This window comes from Schistocerca nitens, chromosome 3 (assembly GCF_023898315.1).
Source record: "Schistocerca nitens isolate TAMUIC-IGC-003100 chromosome 3, iqSchNite1.1, whole genome shotgun sequence".
NCBI lineage: Eukaryota > Metazoa > Arthropoda > Insecta > Orthoptera > Acrididae > Schistocerca > Schistocerca nitens.
The window spans coordinates 574154545-574179406 of NC_064616.1; the positions used below are offsets into that span (position 1 = coordinate 574154545).

General features: G+C 36.9%; 1 protein-coding gene across 4 annotated transcripts in view; it reads left to right on the forward strand.

Annotated features, from left to right (window-relative positions):
• Positions 1 to 24651, forward strand: part of LOC126248485 (UTP--glucose-1-phosphate uridylyltransferase-like) — a 214282-nt gene extending 189631 nt beyond the window's left edge. For all 4 annotated transcript variants that reach the window (XM_049949508.1, XM_049949507.1, XM_049949506.1 and 1 more), the window contains exons 9-11: positions 2980 to 3146; positions 9063 to 9167; positions 24230 to 24651. In XM_049949508.1, coding sequence (XP_049805465.1) covers positions 2980 to 3146; positions 9063 to 9167; positions 24230 to 24337 — 380 coding nt within the window. In that variant the 3' untranslated portion in view covers positions 24338 to 24651. The remainder of the gene's footprint in view (positions 1 to 2979; positions 3147 to 9062; positions 9168 to 24229) is intronic.
• The last annotated feature ends 211 nt before the right edge of the window (positions 24652 to 24862 follow it).

Here is a 24862-nt window from a genome sequence, read left to right on the forward strand (position 1 = left end):
TTACAGAAAGCTTTTGACAATGTTGACTGGAATACTCTCTTTCAAATTCTGAAGGTGTCAGGGGTAAAATACAGGGAGCGATGGCTATTTACAATTTGTACAGAAACCAGATGGCAGTTATAAGAGTCAAGGGACATGAAAGGGAAGCAGTGGTTGGGAAGGGAGTGAGACCGGGTTGTAGCCTCTCCCTGATGTTATTCAATCTGTATATTGAGCAAGCAGTGAAGGAAACAAAAGAAAAATTCGGAGTAGGTATTAAAATTCATGGAGAAGAAATAAAAACTTTGATGTTCGCCGATGACATTGTAATTCTGTCAGAGACAGCAAAGGACTTGGAAGAGCAGTTGAATGGAATGGATAGTGTCTTGAAAGGAGGATATAAGATGAACATCAACAAAAGCAAAACGATGACCATGGAATGTAGTCGAATTAAGTCGGGTGATGCTGAGGGAATTAGGTTAGGAAATGAGACACTTAAAGTAGTAAAGGAGTTTTGCTATTTGGGGAGCAAAATAACTGATGATGGTCAGAGTAGAGAGGATATAGAATGTAGACTGGCAATAGCAAGGAAAGCGTTTCTGAAGAAGAGAAATTTGTTAACATTGAGTATAGATTGAAGTGTCAGGAAGTCGTTTCTGAAAGTATTTGTATGGAGTGTAGCCATGTATGGAAGTGAAACATGGACGATAAGGAGTTTGGTCAAGAAGAGAATAGAAGCTTTTGAAATGTGGTGCTACAGAAGAGTGCTGAACTAATGAGGAGGTATTGAATAGGATTGGGGAGAAGAGAAATTTGTGGCACAACTTGACCAGAAGAAGGGATCCGTTGGTAGGACGTGTTCTGAGGTATCAAGGGTTCACCAATTTAGTATTGGAGGGCAGCGTGGAGGGTAAAAATCATAGAGGGAGACCAAGAGATGAATATACTAAGCAGATTCAGAAGGATGTAGGTTGCAGTAGGTACTGGGAGATGAAGAAGCTTGCACTGGGTAGAGTAGCATGGAGAGCTGCATCAAACCAGTCTCAGGACTAAAGACCACTACAACAACAACCTTTGTGTCCCCAAAAAGTGACAACTGATTTCTTACAATGTGAACTACAGCCTTGTGGTGATGGTGTATGTCCTGTGGCACTTTCATTGGTCCCAAACATGGGCACTGTTGTTCTGGATGACACTGCCCCAGTTCACCCTACTATTTATGCCCAGCCACCATTTGCTGAATTCATAAGTGAATTTTAATACCCCACATTCCATGTCCATCACCCAACTTGAACTGCTTCAAGCATCTGTGGTGGGTTTTGAAGTACAGAATATAACACAAATTACCTCTATAACCATCACTGCACTAAATAGATAGATATACTTTTTGTTCCATAGAGCTCTAATGAGGAAATCTGCAAGGATGTAGAACTTGTCATAAAAACAAAAATATGAAAGGCATATTTACAAAAGAAAAAATATGCCTAATGTTTCTTCCACAGATTTTAAGTTAAATGATCCTCCAAGAAGTGGACCAAGTAAAAAAATTGAAACCTGTTTTCATTTAAAAGTTAGTACCAAATCTATTACAAAGATGGAAATTCTTAAGTGATCATGAAATCATGGCATGAGGTTCACTAATGTGTGGGCAAGAATTGTGGGTGACAGACTCATAGGGCCATATATGTTACCAGACACATTAACTGATGCTTTTTATCGTCAATTTCAATTCTACAAGCTACCTACACTTTTGGGAAACATTACCATTGCACAAAGACAATGGATGGTGTTTATGCACTATGGTACGGCATCTCATTTTCTGTGTCTTGTATGACAGTACCTAACAGCTACATTTAATGAGTGTTGTATTAGTGAAGGGGGTAAAGTAACATGGATTCCTCATTCATATTACCTTAATCCTTTAGGTCTCTGTCTATGGGAACTCCTCAATAATGTGCAGGAGTTTGTGATTCTTTGGGGAGGAATGCCGAAGGATGTGTAAGAATGTGTGGTAGCCACACTGAGCACCCCTTGTAGGGTCAACAGATAGATAACTATCATAGAACAGACTGGCTCATACCACAAAATGTATTTCATTTCTGTTATAGTACCACTGTATTTTTTGTTTCCACACTTAAAACTGAAAACATTGTTTTCAAAACCTTATGCAGAAACAAATGAATATTAGAAATACTAAAATTTATTAAATTTTAGTTGGCAGTGAAGATGTTGAACTGAAATAAACATATCTCTAGCCATGAATTGATGAACAGAATGTAAGTATATTTGACCATTATTAATTGCTAACTCATTGTGAATAGTCAATCCATTGGTTCCAATATATGGTTGCTCCTGTTTTAAAACTTTGTATGTGAAGGCAACAAACTTCATTTTAGCCAGCAGTTTTGAGTAAGGCCACTTTCATGATTTATATTAGTGGATCATTAGTAAAAGGGTAGGGAACTCGTGCAGTTATCAACGATACTATAGTTTATCTAAGTTCACAATGTATAACGTCTTAGGCAAAACAACTAGCATAATGATAAAATTTGGTAGTACAGATTCTGGATCATCCCTGTCAGATCATCCCCTGTAGTAAATGGGAGATTTGTTAGCACAACATCCTTAAGAAATGTTTTGCTGTATTTTAATTCTGATACTGCCCATGTAATTATTGATGGAAGCATAAACAAAAACATTCTACCACCTTTCATTTGCTTTTGATAAATGCTTAATTGTCCACTCCCATTGATCAAATGCAAAGCCATGTTAGGAAATTCTGATCACAAGACACTTTAACAGTTGATGATTTAAATATGTCTCTTGGTTCACAGCATAGCAGTAGCTTACAAAGTCAAAGTGGAAATATTTCAGCAACATCTACCTTTCATTCACAGAACTTGTAGCTCACCTTAACATATTGTTAAAGAACATTGGATATGTATTGGTTTTAATGCAAATATTCATATCTAGTTGTCTATGCTTACTTGTGTGTTACAGGGATAAATGTGCCCAGAAGTCGTTTCCTGCCTGTGAAGAAAACATCAGATTTGTTGCTTGTTATGAGTAATCTGTACAGCTTAAATCATGGGTCACTTGTGATGAGTCCACAACGGATGTTTCCAACAACTCCACTTGTGAAACTTGGGGAAAATCATTTTGCAAAGGTAAATAAATACATGAATGTTGATTTTTTTGACCTAGCTCTTCACAAAATATACAATTTCCTTTACACTTTGTCTTATAAACTCAATCAGTAGTCTGTTCCTTATAACCTCAGTACTTTTTTCTAATAATATGAAATAATGAATCATGTAACTCAATGTACTGAAACAGTCTAAGCTATTCTAAAATGAATGGACATAATCTGATCCAAGTATCAGAACACCTATTAGTAGACATTAATACGGGATGTTTCAACCCTTTGCCTTTATAACAGTTTGAAGTCTGCTGCAGACACTTTCAACAATGTATCTGAATGTCTGTGGAGGTATGACAGCCCATTCTTCCTCAAGAGCCAAAGACAGAGAAGGTAGTGATAGACACTGCAGTCTGGAGCAAACTTGGCATTCTAACACATCCCAAAGTTGTTCCATTGGGTTCACGTCTGAACTCTGGGCATGCTAGTCCATTTCAGGAATGTCATTGTATACAGACCATTGCCTCACATATACTGCTCTATGACAGGATGCACTGTCATGCTGATACAGACGCTCTTCATCTCTGAACTCTTCCCCTACTGTACACAATACACACCCTACCATGAAAAACACCCCCATACCATAATACTATCTCCTCCACATTTCACTGTAGATGCTACAAATGATGGCAAGTAATGTTCTATAGCAATCACCAAATCCAAATACTTCCATTGGAATGCCACAGGGTGAAGTGTGATTTATCATTCCAGATCACTTGTTTCCAGTTATCCACTGTCCAGTGGTGTCACTCCTTAGACCACCTCAAGCATCACTTACCACTGGCTGCAGAAATGTGTTGCTTATGAGTAGTTGCTCAACCATTGTACCTCTTTCTTTTTAACTCCCTACACACAATCACTGTGCTAGCTGGACTGCTGGTAGTGCTTTGGAACTCATGAGTGATTCCTTCTGCTAATATCATGCAATTTTATACAACCACTATACACAGTCTGTTTTTACACAGTAGAAACTTTTAGATGTCTGATATAAACAGTGAAAGTTGATACAGACTGTTACAAATTCTACATCTCTGAATTCAGTGATTTGTATGTAATTTTTCTTTTTTAATTGTTAGTAGCATTCCATCATATGCAACATTATTATATCAACTGAAAGAGGTGATAGAGTGGCTAAGGAAACTCATGTGTACTGAGGAAGAGCAGTGTTAAAATCTGTGTAGCCCTCCAGATTTAAATTTTGTGATTCCTCAGTATCATTTCAGGTGAATGCTAGGATCATGCCTTTGAAAAGACCACGGTAAAAGTTCTTCATTATCCTTGTCCAGTGCAAACTTGTATTGGTCTTTAGTGTCCTTGATACTGATGAACATTTAACTATAAACCACCTCCTTGTATTTATGAGAAATAAACTATGGAAAGCACTGACTTTTTTGATGCAAACTTTCAGCTCAGTCGTAAATGATCAGACACTTTGGAATTTAGGTTTTATACCCAATTCTGCTGTGAAGTTAAATAAACTTAAGTGATAATCTAAGGCAAGGTATTCAACTGGGAATCTGCCAATTGCTTGATGTTTCTGAGGAAGAAGGTGATGTATGAAGCTGTACTGATATTACTTCTGGAGAGTTATAAAATTTTATGGAGTTCTTACAAAATTAGGATAACTGAATAGATGAAGGAGCTGTTTGGAAGGTTTGACCAACCAGTGAAAAATGTTCCAAGGCTACAAGACAGATACTCTGCCTTCTGGCTCCTTTCTGAAGATATGGAAGCCCAACCATCTCTATAGACCTATAATTGCTGGTTTTGTAATATGTATGGTCAGTATCAATAGTAACAATATTCAATTTTAGACTTATGGCCATTAAAACTGAAGAACTGCAAAGGTGTCATGCTCTAAATGTCAAATCGGCATGAGGTAAACTTCTTGTGTTGATATGCAAATGATTAACATTTTAGTGCAACTGTACAAAGTATAAGGGGCAGTCAAATGAAAAGGAGACAGATGGAAAAAAGTCAGTAAACTGTTTCCCACTGTGAAACAAGATGGTCAATGTCTGTGTGGAAAAATGGTTGTGGTTGCCTACAGAACCATGATTGTACCAAGACGTGCAGCTCTTCATCTGAAGCAAATCAATGCCCATGCATGTTTTTCTTTCTTTTCTTTTTGATTTAGATTCCATAAATCCAATACAGCAAGACATTCACATGGATTTAGGATGTGTAGGATTATTACAAATTATACAAAAGGAACACATAAAAAATCCTCTTGCAAGAGGAGATATACGAGGATTGGAACTTAAATAGTGGCAACTATTTATTCACAACCAATACAAAAGAGTTACATGTTTGCGCCTGCTACTGCCCTTAAAAGAAGTCACCAACATTGTGCAGAACCCATTGCTAGCAATGTAGAAGGCATAGTATACTGTTAGAAGAGCCTGTTCTGTTGATGATGCGAATGGAGTGGTCTAAAGTTATGGTGGTTCTCATGTACAACTGTGATGGTGTTATCCTAATGCATTATGTTTCTCCACGGCAGACTGCCAATCCACAGTATTACTGTTCGTTTTTGGAGCATCACCAGTGAGGAGTGAGATATTCATCCATCCTTGATCACGTATCCTGTGATGCAAAAAATGTAAAAGATTGTAAGAAGAATTTGAGAAAGGGAGAGAGAGTTTATGTGTGTGTTGATCAGTCAAATCCTCAAATATGTGGTGTGTGCTTACCTCTACTGCTTCTGTAATTTGTAATGCATGCAGGATTTTCTGCTGTTGTAGTAAAAGTAGTGAATTGCTACATGATGCACCAACTGTAAGAGTCTTAGTGCTCCTTCGCATTATGGAAGGAAGACAATTTGGATGGGAGGTGGAATAATAGCTGACTGCTACTGTGATGTCAGAGCACCAGCTGACTGTGCAGAGTAGTCAGAGAACATCTATATACTACTGGCATTTCAGGAGAAAATGCTAAAGTGTACATGTTGACAAATGTTTTTCCTCCTATTTATCATATGTTCTCCAATGATACCTCTTTAAAACCACATAAAACTACAGGAAATTTGCTTTTGGGTAGGCTGCTCCTGGCATGCACACAATTTTTTCTTCTTTTTACCTAGACATCTTCCACTAAAGTTACAGCATCATCAGTGAGTTTCTACTTTGTTTCTATTAAATAATTTTTTTCTTTACTATTTGTACATACAGTAGTATTTCAGTTTTTAAGAAAAGTATTCACAAATTTTAAAATACACAAAAAACTTTTTTATACACACGGTATCTAAGGATGAATGAACAGTATTCAGGGATATGGCAGGAACAATCATTTGAAGCAGAAAAACTTCAGATGGACACATGTCCTATTTTGGATGTTTCCTGAGATGGAACAGATTCAATGTACATTTTTTTTATTTTTTGCGTTATTGAATATGTTGTCAGGTTTACACATGTAAACACATACAACAGTTGGTAAACATTACAACATGTGTTTCACAAAGTATTAAGTTAATTGAAAAATATGTATTTTTAACATGTTCACCTCTAAGCGTTATCATACAGGTTACAGTAGAGCTATTATACAGTTTACAATAAATGTTCGACTATCCCACCATCAACTACAATACATTTTTAAACTCCTGTGAGACTGTATGGTGTTGCTTGTTGGAGTGCCTCTGCACATGCCCTAATGAAGGCAGCAGTATCCATAATGTGACCAAGCAGTTCATCTCATGTATTCACCTTTTGTTTGTACACCTTCAACCCCTATAAACAAATATGGTGTAAGGTATAGTGATCTTGATGGTCAGTGATTTGTACTACAACAATCAATGCAGCAGTTATCGTAATTGTGGTTGGGATGTTCCCACACATGTCTGGTAAAATGTGGAGGGGTTTCATCATGCTGTAAGTACAGTGTAGTCCGCCTGGTGAAAGGATCATTCTCAAGGTAATTCTGCCCCATCATTTGCTTTTCTAAATTGACTGGACCTATGAACATGTTCCCATCATGTCACACCAAACTTTGATAAAAAACTAACTTGGAAATTGGTTTCCACTGTAGAGTGTGGATTTTCCTATGAACATTGATGATTAACATGTTTTGTTGATTCCATTCTGTATAAACATGACTTTCCCAGTGAATACTATTAATGGAACCAAATAATGATTTTCATTTAACCAGTGACATAATTCAAGTCTTGTAGCATTGTTGTCAATGTGAAGATTGTGGACACACTGTATTTGAAATGGGTACAAGTTTTCCACATGTAATATTCACCATACAGAAGTTCATGGGATACTGATACAGCACAGAAAGTCACCATGTGCTGGTAGTAGGACCACACAGCACCATTTCAACAGTATGTTGCTATTCTTGCACATGCTGTTGAACTACATGTCCAAAAGAAAAATGGGAACATGAAATAATGCCTGTTTCACACAATGTGCTGAAAATTCTACTGAACACTCTATGATCAGGAATTTAATGTATCAGAAAGCACCAACAGTGTTCTTTGACAGCAGCAGGAGCACTACCATAGCAGACACTGTATACATTTTAGCCAGCACCAGCATGTGTACAAAGACAATTAACCAATGATTCTTTCTGCTTCACCCTCAGTCCCTCAAACTACTTCACTCATGACTCATTCAACAGGCTAGTTTAATGGCAGAAAGACATCCTGAGCAGCGAGGTTGAAAGCAATGAGGTGGATTGTTCTACAATAAAATGTCAAAGAGCTTGTGTGGGTAAGAAACATACTCATATGTGCATGCCACTAGCCCAAAAACAAATGTGTTCTGTCTTGGAAACTATTCAGAATAGGACATATGTCCATATGAAGTTTTTTGCTTCGGATGAGTGTTCCTGTCATATTCCTGAATATTGACCATTTCTCCTGGGACATCCTGTATATCTTGTTAGCACATGGCATGGTTTTTGTGACATAGTTTGCATTTTAGCTGTTCTTCTTTCACAGTATGTCATCTGCAACCTTAGAGAGCTTAATGTATAAGGTTATTTACAGTAAGGAATGTTACACCATTGTGATTAACCTTATTTCATCCTATGTGAAAAATAGTTTTGTACATTAAGTTCTGTATGGTTGCAGATGACAATCTGTGAAAGAAAACTGCTATAACATAAAATACAGAAAGCCATAAAAACCACAGCATGTGTTAAAAAGGTAAATATAAAAAAATTGTCTGTTTTAAAATTTGTGAATACTTTTCTTAAAAACTGGAATTCTATATGTGCAGATGCTAAAGTGCAACTTTCCTGTTATTTAATTGCAAGAAAATGTAAAACCCACAGATGATGCTGTAACTTCAGCAAAACTGTCTGGGTAAAAAGAAAAAAAATTGGGTTTGCTTAAGGTGGAATGTATCCAAAAACACATTTATTTGTAAGCAAACCTGGAGACAAGAGTGAGCTTCAACCTCAGTATGGAGGAAAGGTTGATGGCAGACTCAAATACAGTATAAGAATCCCAAGGATATATAATTCAGCCTTGAAAAAACCTTGTTCAGATAATTCTTGAGTACTGACAGCCAATCTGGGAACCTTTGCAGATAGGATTAATAGAGAACAAAAAGAAGTTTCTGAAAAGAGCTGTATATTTCATATCAGGGTTGGTTAGTCCAAATGATACTGTCATAAATAGGTACATTCAACTCTACTACATTTTCAGATATTGTATCTTTGTACAGTTTCACTTTCCTATTGGCCCAAGAATTAATCACTTAATTAAAAAAGATAAAATTTGTGCTCCTAGTCAACCTGTGGATAGAATTCATGCTTAGATAAATATTTTACATCTTTACAAGATTAATTTGGAGCTATATATGTATACAGTTATTCTTGCTACAAATTTTGTGTCAAGGTGGACATAGTAAATTATACTGTATCTCATATTCATTAACAGGTTAAAGAATTTCTTTCAAGATTTGCCAACATTCCAGACTTAATTGAACTGGACCATTTGACAGTCTCTGGAGATGTTACTTTCGGAAGAGGAGTTTCTCTGAAGGTGAGATGCATGTTAAACTCTTATATGTAAATTCATAAAACATTTGTGGCCCCTTGGAAAAGTGTGTAAGTGTTAAATTACAAACCCATAGCATTTGGTTTCAATACTTAATTAATTGTTAGAAGGTTTTTTTGTGTCACTTACTACTCTTTTCACTTCTAGCGATGATTTGTATATGTGAAAAATTCCAAGTCGCATGGTGCTTTGGAGTCCACGTTAAACTATATGCCCCCTTTATCTGGCTGGGTAAGTCAGTTCAAAGGCTAGAGTATGACAAGGACACTTCCATCAGTATAGTACCTAGCAAAGGACTGTCATGATGAAATCAGCCTTTGGATTTAGGTCGGGTTAACCCCCACCACATTCTATTTATACAACAAAAAGCTTATTTAAAACTGTTAAATACATAACAACATTTGTTGGAAAAGGGAGCCTTTTGTAAGAACTATAGTTTTTTGCACCCACCTTATCACAGGAAATCAGACCTAAGTACGGAAATTTGCAATCATAATCTAACAACATAAGAAATTAAATGATGAGGAAAGTTCCAGTAGAATGTAACTAATTTAGACAGACACACACACACACACACACACACACACACACACACACACACACACACACACACACACACACGAGCAAGGGGTGAGACTGTTAGGTAGTGGGTATCGGTGCAGGAGTTAGCAGCAATTGAAATCAGGGGGATTCCAGGAATGAAGGATATGTTTCATGGATAACTCCCATCTTCATAGTTCAGAAAAGCTGGTGTTGGCAGAAGGATCCAGATGGTACTGGTTGTAAAGTAGCTATTGAACTTTGGCACATTTTCCTCAGCAGTGCGTTCCACTAATGGGTGGCTAACTCTGCTCTTGGCCACATTTAGGCAGTGAAATACCTTCTGATGGATAGTTGGTTGGTCATGCCCACTGAAAATACTATGCAGAAAATGCAGCAGAACTGGTATATGACATGACTCCTTTCAGAGAATGCACTGCCTCTAATGGGATGAGATAAGACTGTGACAGGAGTAGATTCTGGACGTTTGGGTGGGTGAATCAGGCAGGTCTTGCTCCTGGTTTTAGATTAGATTAGTTTTTTGTTCCATAGATCCATGTTGAGGAGATCCTCATGGATGTGGAACATGTCTTTTTAAAAAAAAAAAAAAAAAAAAAAAAAAGCTGAAATAACAATACTAATAATATGAATATATACAATAAATCATTTGTTTCTATTAAAAAATTCGTCAATGGAGTAGAAGGGGTTGGCTACTATTGACACCCTTTGTTTCCTGTTAGCGATGTATGACTTGAACCATTTTGCAGCACTCCCCGTGACACGATAGGATTCTAATTTATTTAAAAGGATGTTGTGGTTCACACAATCGAATGCCTTTGACAAATCACAGATTAGATTAGTTTTTCGTTCCCTAGATCCATGTTGAGGAGATCCTCGTGGATGTGGAACATGTCAATTTTTTTACCTGCTGCTTGTAACTTGTTATTTAATGAATTAAGTACATTTTCACTGTAGGTGTAAATAGCCTTTTTGATATCAGAACCCTTCAGAAATCCAAACTGTGTTCTTGATAATATGTTATTTGTGGTCAGATGGTTGAGAAGCTGCCTGTACATTACTTTTTCTAAAATTTTTGAGAATGCTGGCGAAAGTGAAATCGGTCTGTAGTTTGATGGTATCTCTTTATCCCCTTTCTTGAACAGAGGCTTAACATCTGCATATTTTAGCCGGTCAGGAAATGTCCCAGTTATAATTGACTGGTTACACAAGTAACTTAGAATTGTACTAAACTCACAACAACATGCCTTAATTAACTTTGTTGATATTTCACTGTAACCACTAGAATGCTTTGTTTTTGAAGATTTTATTATGGAAGTTATTTCTTTTGGTGAAGTGAGTGACATATTCATGTACCTGAAGCTATTTGTAAAGGCTAGTTTCAGATATTCAAGGGCATTATTTACTGATCCTGACAATCCCATTCTATCAGTAATGGATATAAAGTACTAGTTAAATAGATTAGACACACTATGCCCATCGGTTACTAATGTGTCATCTACCCTTAAAGCTATTTGCTCCTGTTCGTTTCTGGTTCTACCAGTCTCCTCTTTCACTATATCCCATATTGTTTTTATTTTGTTCCCTGACTTTGCTATCTTCTCGTAGTGCATTTGTTTAGATGTCTGAATTACTTTTTTTAAATATTTTACAGTATTCCTTCTATTCAGCTATTCTTGGTCGACAGATACATTTTCCTTTTTGTCTTACAGGAAATCTTTATTCCTTGTGTGATTCATGGTTTTATTATAGACTTCTGTTTAATTTGAGTAACTTTTAGAGGAAAACAGTTTCCAAACATGGTACCGACATTGTTCATGAATGTGTTATATTTTTCATTCATGTCATGAGCACTATAAACATCTTTCCAGTTCATATCTTTGAGCAGTTTTCTAAAACACTCAATTTTTGGTTGATTGACTACTCTCCTGTACTCAGATTTAGCAGTCTTGATAATCTGCTTAGAATTTACATCTAAAACAAGGAGCTGCATGTCATGATCTGATAGTCCATTTATTACAGGTTTTATGATATGATTTTGTTCCTTTGATTTGTCTATAAAAACTGCAGTGAATATTTACTGGAAGATTGCATTAGAAAATCTGTATTAACATCATCTGCAATCAAAATTGTTTTGTTTCTTCCTGTTAAATAATCCAAAAGAGCTTCTAGATGATTTATGAATAGATTATAATTTCCTGCAGGTGCTCGGTAAATAGTTACTATTATATAGGATCTGTTATAGAACTCTACTTCAGTTGCACATGCTTCTAGATGCTGCTCTAAACAGAATTTATTAATGTCAATATTCTTGAATTTATGGCAGTTTTTAATAAGTGTGGCAACTCCTCCTCCATCCACATCTACTCTGCAGAAGTAGGAAGCTAGCTTAAATCCTGAAATGTCTAACATATCTATACCAGTGGTCACTTGATGTTCAGAGAGGCAGATTATGTCAATTTGGTTAGATGAATTCATTTCATCGATACAAATGAGTAGTTCATCAACTTTATTTCTGAGTCCCAGAATGTTCTGGTGTAATGAAGATAACTGATACTGCATACTGCTTCGACGAAGATGAACTGGCAGTTTCTGATTACTTTCTGGTAAACATTGTTTAAATGGAGGCTGTATGCTAAAATCTGACTCCTGTTCATCTGTTTTCTCAAACTGAGTGTGTCTCCCAATCTCTCTTAAAACTCGTTTTCTTTCCCCCTTCCCTATCCTAAAAAAGGTATGCCTCCGACACCTGTGACCACTGGTATTTTACCACTCGTGACAGTGTCCCCCCTTAAGTTTTCTGCAATCAACCCAGACAGTTTTCCCTTACCTTTCCTATTGAGGTGAAGGCCATGCCTAGTGTAGTCCCACCTATCGATAGCATCCACAGGAATCAAACCAACATGGGACCCTATATCCGTCCTAAGCAGCCACTCCAACTCCAAGTTCACCCTCCCTACAGAAGAGTTCAAATGAGGCCGATCATGGCGTCTCAACACAGACACAAATGCCACACTCATATACTTTGTTGCTGATGCTATCTTCACCAGATCACTCTCTATGGAATATTCAGAGTCTCTGCCAATGCTATTTCCCGGACCACCCACTATAACCATGGCATCTGCCTTTGTGAAATCCTTGCATAAAGAACCTACATCCTCTGTTACCTGACCCAGATCTGCACTAGTGACCTAGTACTCTGGACCTAGATTTTCCTGCAGTAGTTGGCCAACCCCTCTACCATGGGAACTACCTAACAACAGACTTTCTTTCTCTTTACAAATTTCTGTACCTTTTTCAAGTCCTTGAAAGCTTCTTGTGCCCTTTCTACAGCTTCAGCTACATGAGGCTCATCCGATTCTGACTGAAGCAACAGGTCAAATCTGTTTTCAAGATTTATGACAAAGCTGTCTGGTGCTCTCCTTTGCCTGTTCCCCCTATTACCTGTTGCCACTTCCCACCTCGGTTCACCCTTCTCCTTCTTTAACCAGTCCAGATCCTCCCTTGCCTTGTCTAGGTCAGCTTGAAGAGCTGCAATTTTCCCTTCCTGTTCCAGTATTTTCCTATCTCTACTGCAGATCCTACAATACCACTGGTGAGCCTCATTTATGTCCCCATTTCCCACGCCACTGGATTCGCCCCAATGAAAGAAACTACAGCACCCATCACACCCTACCCCGGAACTAATGATCCTATGGCATGTCACACACTTCTCACTCATGGTAAAAACAGAAATCATATAAACTGATTTAAGTACTGACTAAAACATAAACAAAGGACCCTAGAAACTATTCAGGCAGATATAAATAAATTGAAAGAGTACTCAATAAAAAAACTGGTGATTACATATAAGTTTAAGTCACTGTTTACTTACGATACGTGCACGTGAATTAAGCCTAAAATCCGTGCTGTAGGCATGAGAAGGAAAATAAACTTCTTACCCCGTTTAATGTTCTTTACCACTTCACTAACACTTCCACTAATTTAACAACACTTATATTATATTTATAACACCTATAAACGTTTAAAAATAGCTTAATAACTATGCCTTTTATAATTATTTAGTGCAGCAAATATTTGAAGAGTCCGCGTCGGCGCAGTGTTGCCAACTCAAGGCTGTGGCCCCTGTGGCAAGTGGTTGAGAGTGGAAGTGATATAGGATATAGGAATTGGCCAGGATGTTGTGTAGGTTGGGTAGATGGCAGAATATTGCTTTAGAAGGGATGGGAATGGTTGTGTGTAGAATGTCCTTCATCTCTGGCCAAGATGACAGATAGTCAAAACAAAGGCAAAGGAGGTTCAGTTGCTCCATCTGGGATGATACTGGGTGATAAATGGGGTGCTCCTTTGAAGCTGGTTCTTGGGGTGGTCAGAGGATTAGTGGTTGTGAAGATATGTCACTGGAAACCTATTTGTGGGCTCAGTTTTAGGGATAGTATCTGTAAATGAAGGTCTTTGTGAGACCTTCAGCAAATTTGGAAAGGGAATTATCACCACTACAGCGACACTGTCCATGGCTAAACATACTATATGAAGGCAATTTTTTGGTGCAGAAGGGATAACAGCTGTCAAAATGGAGGTACTGTTGATGGTGAGTGGACTTGATATGAACAGATGTATGGTTGAAGCTATCAGAGAGGTGGAGGTCAACCTCCAGGTAGGAGGACAAGGTGAAGTAAATGAGAGTGAAGGTGTTAAGGCTGTGGATGAATGATAATAGGGTACCTTGCTCCTAGGTCCAGGTCATGAATATACCATCAAGCTTACTTTCAATGTTTTTTAAAAATTTTAATAGTTAATGACTTCATCAAGTTCTAGGTCTTCTACATACTTTCACTTCTGTTAGTTTTATGATCTTTATGCCTTTCACTATTTAAGCATCCATTGTTCTAGGCCTAATTTTTAATATTTTAATAAAAATATTATACAATTTTATTTTTTGTGTGTTCAAAGCAAGGGCGTATGGTTTTATACTTTCAAAGTTTCACACTTTTTCATCTTAAAATACTAATTCAGTTTCCACTGCTTTATTTCCACTCCTATAATCTACTATTTTATTCCCTTTTACAGTTTTACACATCCAGTCTGAAATTTTAACAGGAACTTTTTTTACATAATTGACATTTGGCAATTTTAGTATAAGACCCTCTATTGTTAAACACATAGCATCCCTGCCACTATTCCTCCTTCCTTTCCTTTGCCTTCTTTCCCCGCTCTCAGACCCCTTGCTCCATTTTATTATTTTACTATTTTATTCCATTTACATTTTACATACACATTGATCTACACTATTAGTATTTTAATGAGAAATTTTACATAACTATATGTTCTATAATTTTAGCGAGATCCCTCCTGCTAAATTCATATTTAGTTTTACTTTGTTTTAGATCTGAAGATGATCCTAATGGATCAAAACATGTAGTCTAATTAAACATGTGTAACTGATATTGAACAATAAATCAAAATGATCTTGAATCTCAATACATTTGTTGATTCTCATATGATGAATGTGTTGGCTATAGTGAACCTCAGCTAGGGTTTGGTGTTTTGGGACGCTAGGGAGGTTTCTTCCAGGTGGCCCATAAGCAGCTTGGCATAGGAGGGAGCCAAGTGGGTGCCCATGGCTGTGCCATGGATTTATTTATAATTATATCTTCCCCTTGAAGGAGAAGTAATTGTGCATAAGGATGTGAAGGAGAAGCTTAAGTATCCAAAATTAGACAAATTGTTCCATATTTTACTACCATAATATGCCACACCACAGCTTATCTTTAAATGAGCTGTGAGTTTATGTTTGTCTTGCTAAGTGAAGACAAATGGAGCTGACACATCTGTATTTATGACAGTGGATACACTTGGCTCTATTAGCTTTTATTAGCAAAAGTATTTCCTATAGCACCTAATCTGTTAATGCATGTATATAAAAAAAAAAAAAAAAAAAAAAAAAACTAAGAGGAAAATGTGAATGAGAATATTCACAAAACAGGTTCTCAGTGTGTGAAATAACATTAACAATTTCTGTAAAATGAAAGTTATACTGGAATATACACTGAGGTGACAAAAGTCATGGGATAGTGATACACACATACATATATGATAGTAGTATCATGTACGTAAGGTATAAAAAGGCAATGCACTGTCATTTGTACCCAGGTGATTCTCGTGAAAGGTTTCTGGCATAATCAGGGCCGCATGACGGAAATTAACAGACTTTGAACACAAAACAGCCATTGGAACTAGATGCAAGGGATATTCTATTTCAGAAATCATTGGGGAATTCAGTATTCTGAGATCCCCAGCATCAAGAGTGTGCCGAGAATACCACATTTCAGTTATTACCTCCCACCTTGGAGAATGCAGTAGCCGACAGCCTTCACCTAGAGGACGAGGGTAGCGGCGTCTGCACAAAGTTGTCAGTGCTAGCAGAGAAGCAACACTGCATGCAATAACTATAGAAATCAATGTGGGATGTGCAATGAACATATATTTCAGGATATTGCTCTGAAATTTGGTGTTAATGGGCTATGGCAGCAGACGACCAAAGTGAGTGCCTTTGCTAACAGCAGTACATTGCCTGCAGTGCCTTTCCTGGGATCATGACCATATGAAATGGACCCTTGGTCACTGGAAAACCCTAGCCTGGTGAGATGAGTCCCAATTTCAGTTGGTACGAGCTGATGGTAGGGTTTGAGTGTGGTGCAGACCCTACAAAGTCATGGACCCAAGTTGTCACCAAGACACTGTGCAAAATGGTGGTGGCTCCATAATGGTGTGGGCTGTGTTCACATGGAATGGACAGGGTTCTCTGGTCCATCTGAACCAATCATTGACTGGAAATGTTTATGTTTGGCTAGTTGGAGGCCATTTGCAGCCTTTCATGGACCTCATGTTTCCAAACAATGATGGAATTTTTATGGATGATAATGCACTATGTCACCAGGCCACAATTGCTTTCAATTGGTTTGAAGAACACACTGGACAATTTGAGCAAACGATTTAGACACCCACCGAACATTTATAGAACATAATCAAGCGATCAGTTCATGCACAGGATCATGCATCGGTAACAGTTTTGCAATTATGGACAGTTATAGAGACAGCATGGCTCAATATTTTTGCAGGGGACTTCCAATGAGTTGTTGAGTAAATGCCATATCAAACTGCTGCAATATGCTGGGCAAAAGGAGATCTGGTCTGATATTAGGAGGTATCCTATGACTTTTGTCACTTCAGTGTATACTATTTATGTGGCTGTTGTTTAAAGTGGGCTCTCTAATAGACCCTCACATATGACAAATTTAATTAAAAACCATGAACAACGTATAATGAGACAGGACTGAAAATGTGATGATTCAAATAATTTCTCATCGCAAATGGGAAGGCAACTCTAATATGGCTGATTGTATAAAAATCTTTTGACAGATTCAGAATCATAGTATATGTTGAGTTTCTTGTGCATGAGCAACAATTTCTGTTGGACTAGTTAATAGCAGTGTCAGTAAATTTCTTTTTTCAGAAAATAGGTTGTGCCATAATGTTCGCTAGTGAGATTGAAGAAACTGGTGTGTAGTTCTTTGGGTCATGCTAGTCATCTCTGTTGACACTACTTCACTTGTCATTATGAAAGCATGCTGGTTTTTTTTGCCTACCATTCAAAATTAGCAATGCAATTGAAAATCCTGCAAACTGTGAAATCGTTTTTTAATATGATTTTTAGAGGCAAGAAATATCAGTGCTGTTAACACTTATCACAAAATTTATGGCCTTTACAGACTGAGTGTAATGATTGAAGATCTTGTGCTTAATTGGTGTGTCTGTTTAAAAGTGGTAGTATGAATATACATGGTGATGATGATAGCAGAAGCCACATTAACATGCAAGAATTGTTGTATTACTTGAAATAGGACATTTTTTAATATACCCTCTACAACCCAGACTTGGATTAAAGTGTTTCTCACCTCTTCATGCACCTAAAAAGCTGGCCTGGCTCCCAGTGTTTTGACTCCAATGAAGAACTGAGTGCAGTCTCAGGCAGCAAACTCCCATGGACTCTTTCAGTGTTTCCTAATGCCAGGGATGCCTATTTCTATGTGTGTCACACAGGAATCTGTGTGACTGTCAAACAATAGTATGCCTGAATGATTCTCCTGCATGAGTGATTTTTTTAAACAAAATTTAGTACATTAGCTTTTCTTTTGCTGTCTTCCATTGCTGCACCAGACTGGGCAATGAGTGACTAATAGAATCCTTTGACCCACTTAGTGATTTCATGTAGGACTATAAGTTGTTGTATGCTTTGATGATTGACCATAGATGTATGAAATTCTACTAACTTTCGCCTGTTGACATTCCTCTGGTCTTTTTTGCGATGATAGTGCAACAGTGTCTGTTTCCTCAGCTTTTTCCAAATTTTCTTATTAAGCCACAGTGGGCCTTCCAGCCTTAATCCACTTACTTGAAACAAACTTCTCCAGAATATGATTTATATTTGGTTCAAACTTCACCTGTAATTCCTCTATGTCCATTATAGCAGAACTAAATATTGTCCATTCATTGTTTAAGTATGATGCTAACATCTGCACATCTGCTTTTTCTGGCATAAATACTCTTCTTGCATTCTTGATGGATTTATTAACTTCAGTAACCTTTGTCACTATGTGATGACATGTTGATAACTAATCCCTGTACTGACACTGCAGATAAGATCAAGACTGTTGCTACAAGGCCTGAAAAATTCCCTTTATGTGTGTGTGTGTGTGTTTTGAACTAGTTGCTCAATGCAGTTTTTAGAAAACTTATTCAGAACTACTCCATAATGTTCTCTGTCCATACCACCTACAATGAATCTACAGACATTCCAGTCTCTGGTCAGTGATTTAAAGTTGCTTTCAGCTAATATTGCATGATTAGAATACTTTTGCACTACTGACAATAGACTTATTTTGAATGAAATGATTCTACAGCTTTTACAGTGAAGTCAGAAGGCTTTTAAAAAGATCCAATGATTAACTTTAATTTGCTAGGCCAGTTACTCATGCACTAGTTTGCAGTCAGGCTAAGTTGCAATCTAGATAGACACCATATTTTTGTCGATTGCAATGAACACTCCCCATTCTGTGGTGTCTAATCTGTCTTTCCAATATACATTCCATACCTTGTTAAATATTTTGGAGCTTTCTACTTTGGGTTTCATTCAGCTCTCAGTTCCAAGTGTAATTTGAGTGTGACAGCTTTCTTGCAGGGCAGTACATTCAGGGACTTTGTAATGAATGCTTTAGTAACATATTGTTTATTTATTTATTTACATGTCTAGTTCTGCAGGACCATATTGAGGAGCAAATCTCCAAGTTCATGAAACCTTTCAGTACATGAAATTACAACATAAAAATAATAACAGATGAAATAAAATGTTTATGAACCCAAAAAAGTCAAGCCATAAGTTTAAGTAAACACAATCAACAATATAACATAGGAATCAGCTTAATTTTTCAAGCAACTCCTCAACAGAATGGAAGGAGTGACTCATGAGGAAACTCTTCGGCTTCGATTTGAAAGCACATGGATTACTGCTAAGATTTTTGAATTCTTGTGGTAACTTATTGAAAATGGATGCAGCAGTATACTGCACACCTTTCTGCACAAGAGTTAAAGAAGTGAGATTTCTGCCTAGTGTTAACTGAGTTAAAGCTGCTAACTCTTGGAAATAAACTGATACTGTTAACAAGAAATGACAGTAAAGAATTTATATATTGAGAGGCCAACCCATTTCTGAGCCAAAAGTATCCTTTGAGAATGGGAAGAGTTACCCCAAAATATAATACCATATGACATGTGTGAATGAAAATAAGCAAAGTAGACTAATTTTCGTGTTGAATGATCACTTACCTAAGATACTTTTTGAATACTAAAAATAGCAGCATTAAGTCTTTGAACAAGACAGTTTACTATCTATCTGAACACCTAGAAATTTGAACTGTTCAGATTCACTATCTTATGTCCATTCTGTGAAATTAAAACGTTGGGTTTTGTTGAATCGTGTATTACAAATTGTAGAAACTGAATCTTACTGTCATTTACCATTAGTTTATTTTCTACAAGTCATGAACTTATGGCATGAAGTGTACTATTTGAAACAGAGCCAATGTTGTGCACAACATCCTTTACTACCAAGCCTAGTGTCATCAGCAAACAGAAATATCTTATAACTCCCTGTAATGCTAGAGAGAATATCATTTACATAAATAAGGAACAGAAGTGGCCCCAACACTGCTCCACTGGGGCCCAAACAGCACCATAACCGTGGGTTTGGTGTGGGGTGGCAGTGGGGTGAGTGGACTGCTGTAGCCTATTGTGGAGTTCTGAACCACTGAGGGCTACGGCGGAAACGGAGCCTCTCCGTTGTTTCTAGGTCCCCAGTTCCATGCAGTACAATAGTCATTAAAAACCACTTGGATTGTATTTTGCTTTATCTGCTCCTGCATCACTACTTGCTGAGTGATAGTAAACTTTTGCTACCTGTGCTGAGTAGGACAGTAATTTTTTTTCTTTTGAAAGCACCAAAATTATTTTGAATCAGTACTCAAAAAGTACTCTGACAAAGATTGACAGTATAATTTACATTTTCTTCACATTGCTATTGTTTAGAAACACTTGAAGCTGTAGCTGGTGTCCTAAAGTGCTTGCATCTGTTGGATAGGTTAGTCCTCTTTTGTATGAATGTTGTTTGCCTTTCTTGCAGTTTTTCTACTGGTTGTATAAAGAAATTTCTGTATGTCAGTTCTGCTCAATTTCTGCCTACACCTATTTTAGTTATGTGACCTTAGTCACACATGTAGTAAAGAAACAAACAGTGCAACCCATAGCTGTCAAACATTTGCATACTTAAGTCTGTACCAGACTTCTGATTATCTCAGCAAGGAGAAATGACTGAAAATGGTTCATACAACAAAACAACCAGAAAATAGCTTATTTCTTGAAAAATCCTACCCATTTTTCGATTACTCACATCCTAATAAGATCAAGGCCACAGGAGTCTGTTTTTGAGAGTGTGGCAGGTGCACATACTAAAAGCGACAGTTCACACGGAGCTAAGATATTCACTGCAGCACTTTGCAGCATGCCAGCTACAGCATCCATAGCATAATTCACATGACATCTACAGCAGTTCAATAGGTCATGAGCAAATATTGTCTGTTTCTCGTAGTAGTTTAGTATAGCACCATTAGGCAACAGGCAGTGCTAGTCTCTCTGTTCTTTGGAATTCTTCAGTTCAGATATCTTTTGAGACATTGAAGATATTTATAAATTATTTTAACTTGATTATGAGTCATAAGGGATTCATAAAATAGTGGCCTGTGTGTTTCCATAATATTGTTAACCATTGAGAAACAGACATTGAATTTTTCAAATATGAAATTGTGATATTTTTGGTTCTGGAATAGTACAGCTCTCCCCGGGTGTTTGTGAGGCATGTGTTCCAACAATTTCTAAAAAATACAAAATTCATTGATATCAGAATCCTAGTAATATATCTATCAAGAATTTCAGTTCTGGTAGAGAAAAAGAAATGTTTCATAAAATCTAGTTTGCAGAAGTTGTAGAAGATTACTGAAAATATTATTTTATATCCTCTCTCAGAACTATTATACTCTTTGTGGTGGATTCAGTAAGGAAAAATGCGACCAACATATGCAGCAGTTGTGCTGTAATAAATTATGCATTTTTACTAAACTGAAGACATGAAATAGCTTTTAACTTCAAACCATTTTTGAATGGTATTCTAATAGATGGAATGATTAATGTAATTCACACACAGAAGTGCAGTGTTCTCAACACACTTGTGTAAGTTAGAGGAACAGTAGAGCAGCACTGAAACAGTGTAACCACATCAACAATATATTATCCACCTGAGTGATCTGTGTGACTGGGATGATGAAGCAACAGGATTGATGTGTCACACAAGCCATACTACTATTAAAGTAAAGTCAGCTGTATGCAAAAGGTGCAGATGTGAACCATGGAACAATGCTTATTAATATTCCATGACTACAATGTGGCTTTTGTATACTGGCCAGTGAAATTAATTTAGTGAATGATTGAATCCACAAATAATGCAGTCACAAATATAAGAGGAGTGATCTAATTCCCTATGAGACAGGTTTGATATTTTGTATCTTTGATAATGAATTACAGAATAGAAATGCATTTAAATTGAGATTTTCTGTTTTTTTGTGGATTGAATGATGCATTTCCTAGAAGTTCATGCTTGTCTCAACAGCGAAATACTTTGCCAAGATTGGTGTTGGATCAATTGCTTATTAGCCTTAAGTGTATTTCAATTAAGCACAGTGTTATCAGTGTCTGCATGGAGCAGATTTATTTTAGTCTTATGGCTGTGTTAGAAATTTGGCTGTGTCATGGCAAAATGGGACCTTGACACAACCCCCTCTCTATGCAACCCCCTCCCATTTATTATCACCACTCTGTCTATTAAGGATATGTTTCATAGTAAAACATCTGCAGATGTTTGGAAAATGTGGGTTTTACATATGCATGTGTTTAGGGGTCATGCTAATGGCCATACCAGTGCATGAAACACAGTGGGATGACCTTGAGTATGAGCCCTTTGGACAAACATAAATAAAAAAATGCTTATTTTGAGTACCTGAATATGAGTGGTTACCAACTTCAAACCATTTATGTTTTGTAACTAAACAAAAAATTGAAAGTGAATGATTTCAGTGATTGTATTAGTAGCTAAAATTGTATTCCAGTCTTGGAATTCCATCTATGTTTGTAATGGATAACAGTTAACTAAACAATGGAAAATCCAGGATGGAATGTAACAATATTATGAAAAGGAAAGTTGCCACTCACCATATAGCGGATCTGCTGAATAGCAGATGGGCACAACAAAATGACTATCAAAATACAAGCTTTCAGCCAACAAGGCCTTTGTCGAAAATAGATGCACGTGCGCATGCACATGCACACACACATACACCCCACCACGCGCGCCCACCCACCGACCCACCCACTCACCCACCCACCAACCAACCAACCAACCAACCAACCCCCCCCCCCCCCCCACACACACACACGTGTGTGTGCAAGCAAACGCAACTCACACACACGTGACTGCAGCCTCGTGGCTTCAGCTGCCAGAGGCTGCAGTCATGTGTGTGAATTGTGTGTGTGTGTGTGTGTGTGTGTGTGTGTGTGTGTGTGTGTGTGTGTGTGTGTGTGTGTGTGAGGGGGGGGGGAGGGTATTTTCAACAAAGGCCTTGTTGGCTGAAAGCTTATATTGTGACAGTCTTTTTGTTGTGTCTATCTGCCTGTCTGTGACTCAGCATCTCCGTTATAGGTTGAGTGGCAACTTTCCTTTTCATAATATTACAACAGTTAACTAAATACACAAAAATCCAATCACAGAACTGCCTTGTTGAATGTCTTATAATATGCTCTTTTTCTGCTTTGATAGTCAGTCTCATTCAGTACTGAAGCTTCTCTATTCTAACAGTGAAAAATCTTGAATGGAATAATAATAATATGAATTAATATACATTGCAACTCACCACACAGAGGAGATGTTGAATGACAGACAGCCACATTTAAAAATAGACTATTGGATATCATTCAGCTATTGGACGAAGTCTTTCATCAGATGTAAAAACTCTCACACAAGTTGCCACTGTTGGCCATATGATGTGAGTTGTGTGTATATGATTAAGAACTTTATTTGTCACTCAGTAATATCCAATACTGTACACTCCACCTGTCTGCCACTCAGTGCCTGCTGTCAGTGATGATTAGCATTCTATCTTAACTCATATGATTGTTAATTTTCTGTTCTAGCTATTTGTGATTCTAAAAGCTTCAAAAGTACATCCCAAGTTGCTGTTCCATTTCTAAAATGTCTGTGCTTTAGTACCTGTTTTTTACTATCATGACCTCTAATTGTGTATGTTTTTGCTGCATTTTCTGTTTTACATTGGCATAGTTTCTAATGCCAACACCCCTTCCCATACGATATTAATACCTCAGTTAATATCCTTGCCAAAATAATTTTGTTTGTATTTAGCTATAAAAACAGAAGGAATCCTAATGTATTCAGCTATCAGTCAAAATTTTTTAATGTTTGATGTTGTGGAACATCAATAATTCGCAGTGTTGAACATTTAGGAACCTACACAATGTTATTTTCACTAAAAAATTACTGTGATCTCTGAAGAGAGCTGTTTTTTCTTACCTGTCAGTCTTGTGTATTACCTTTTCCATAATTGGATGGCAAGTAAAACTGTTAAGCAGTTTATGTGAAATTTATACATTTTACTGAACATCTTCAGCCAACTGTGTTAAAAAATTAATTATTCATGCTATGAATGATTTTATGTTAATAGTATTATCTTTTGAAATTACTACAGTATAAGCTCTTTATTGTAATCCATTTACTTAAAACTGCCTTAACAAATTTTCCTGTCTGATTTCAGGGCACTGTCATCATCATTGCAAACCATGGTGATAGGATTGATATCCCATCAGGAGCTTTACTTGAAAATAAAATTGTATCAGGAAATATGAGAATTTTAGATCACTAGATGGAGATATATGTACCTAGAAACATGTATTAGACTCATTTAATAATTGTTAAAATGTGAGAGAATTTAAAGTGGCTGAAGTATGCATGATGTATGTAAATTAAAGTGTGTGTGTGCGTGTGTGTGTGTGGCTTAAATTGTTGTCTTAGTATGCTTTCCAAGCACATACAAATCTGCTGTTAGTTCAGTAACAGTAAAATAATTGCTATATTGTGTTACAGTATTTCATGATATATACATAATTTTGAATATTTGTTGTTTTGTTGTTTATAAATGAAGACCAAAATAAAAATAAGGGCATTATTTTATTAAAATTGTTTGCAACTATTTTACTTTAAGGCAAAGACTTGTATTTTCTCTTTTACAGAAAAGAGGGAAAGACAATAGCTGGAAAAACAACTAAGAGTTTCCTAGAATTTTGTTGTAGAAAGAACTTAAAGTGAAGCCTATTTATCTGTTGCTGTTGTGATCCATAACGGAGTCAACTAAATATTTATGATTTTTACTTTACCATTTAAGTAACTG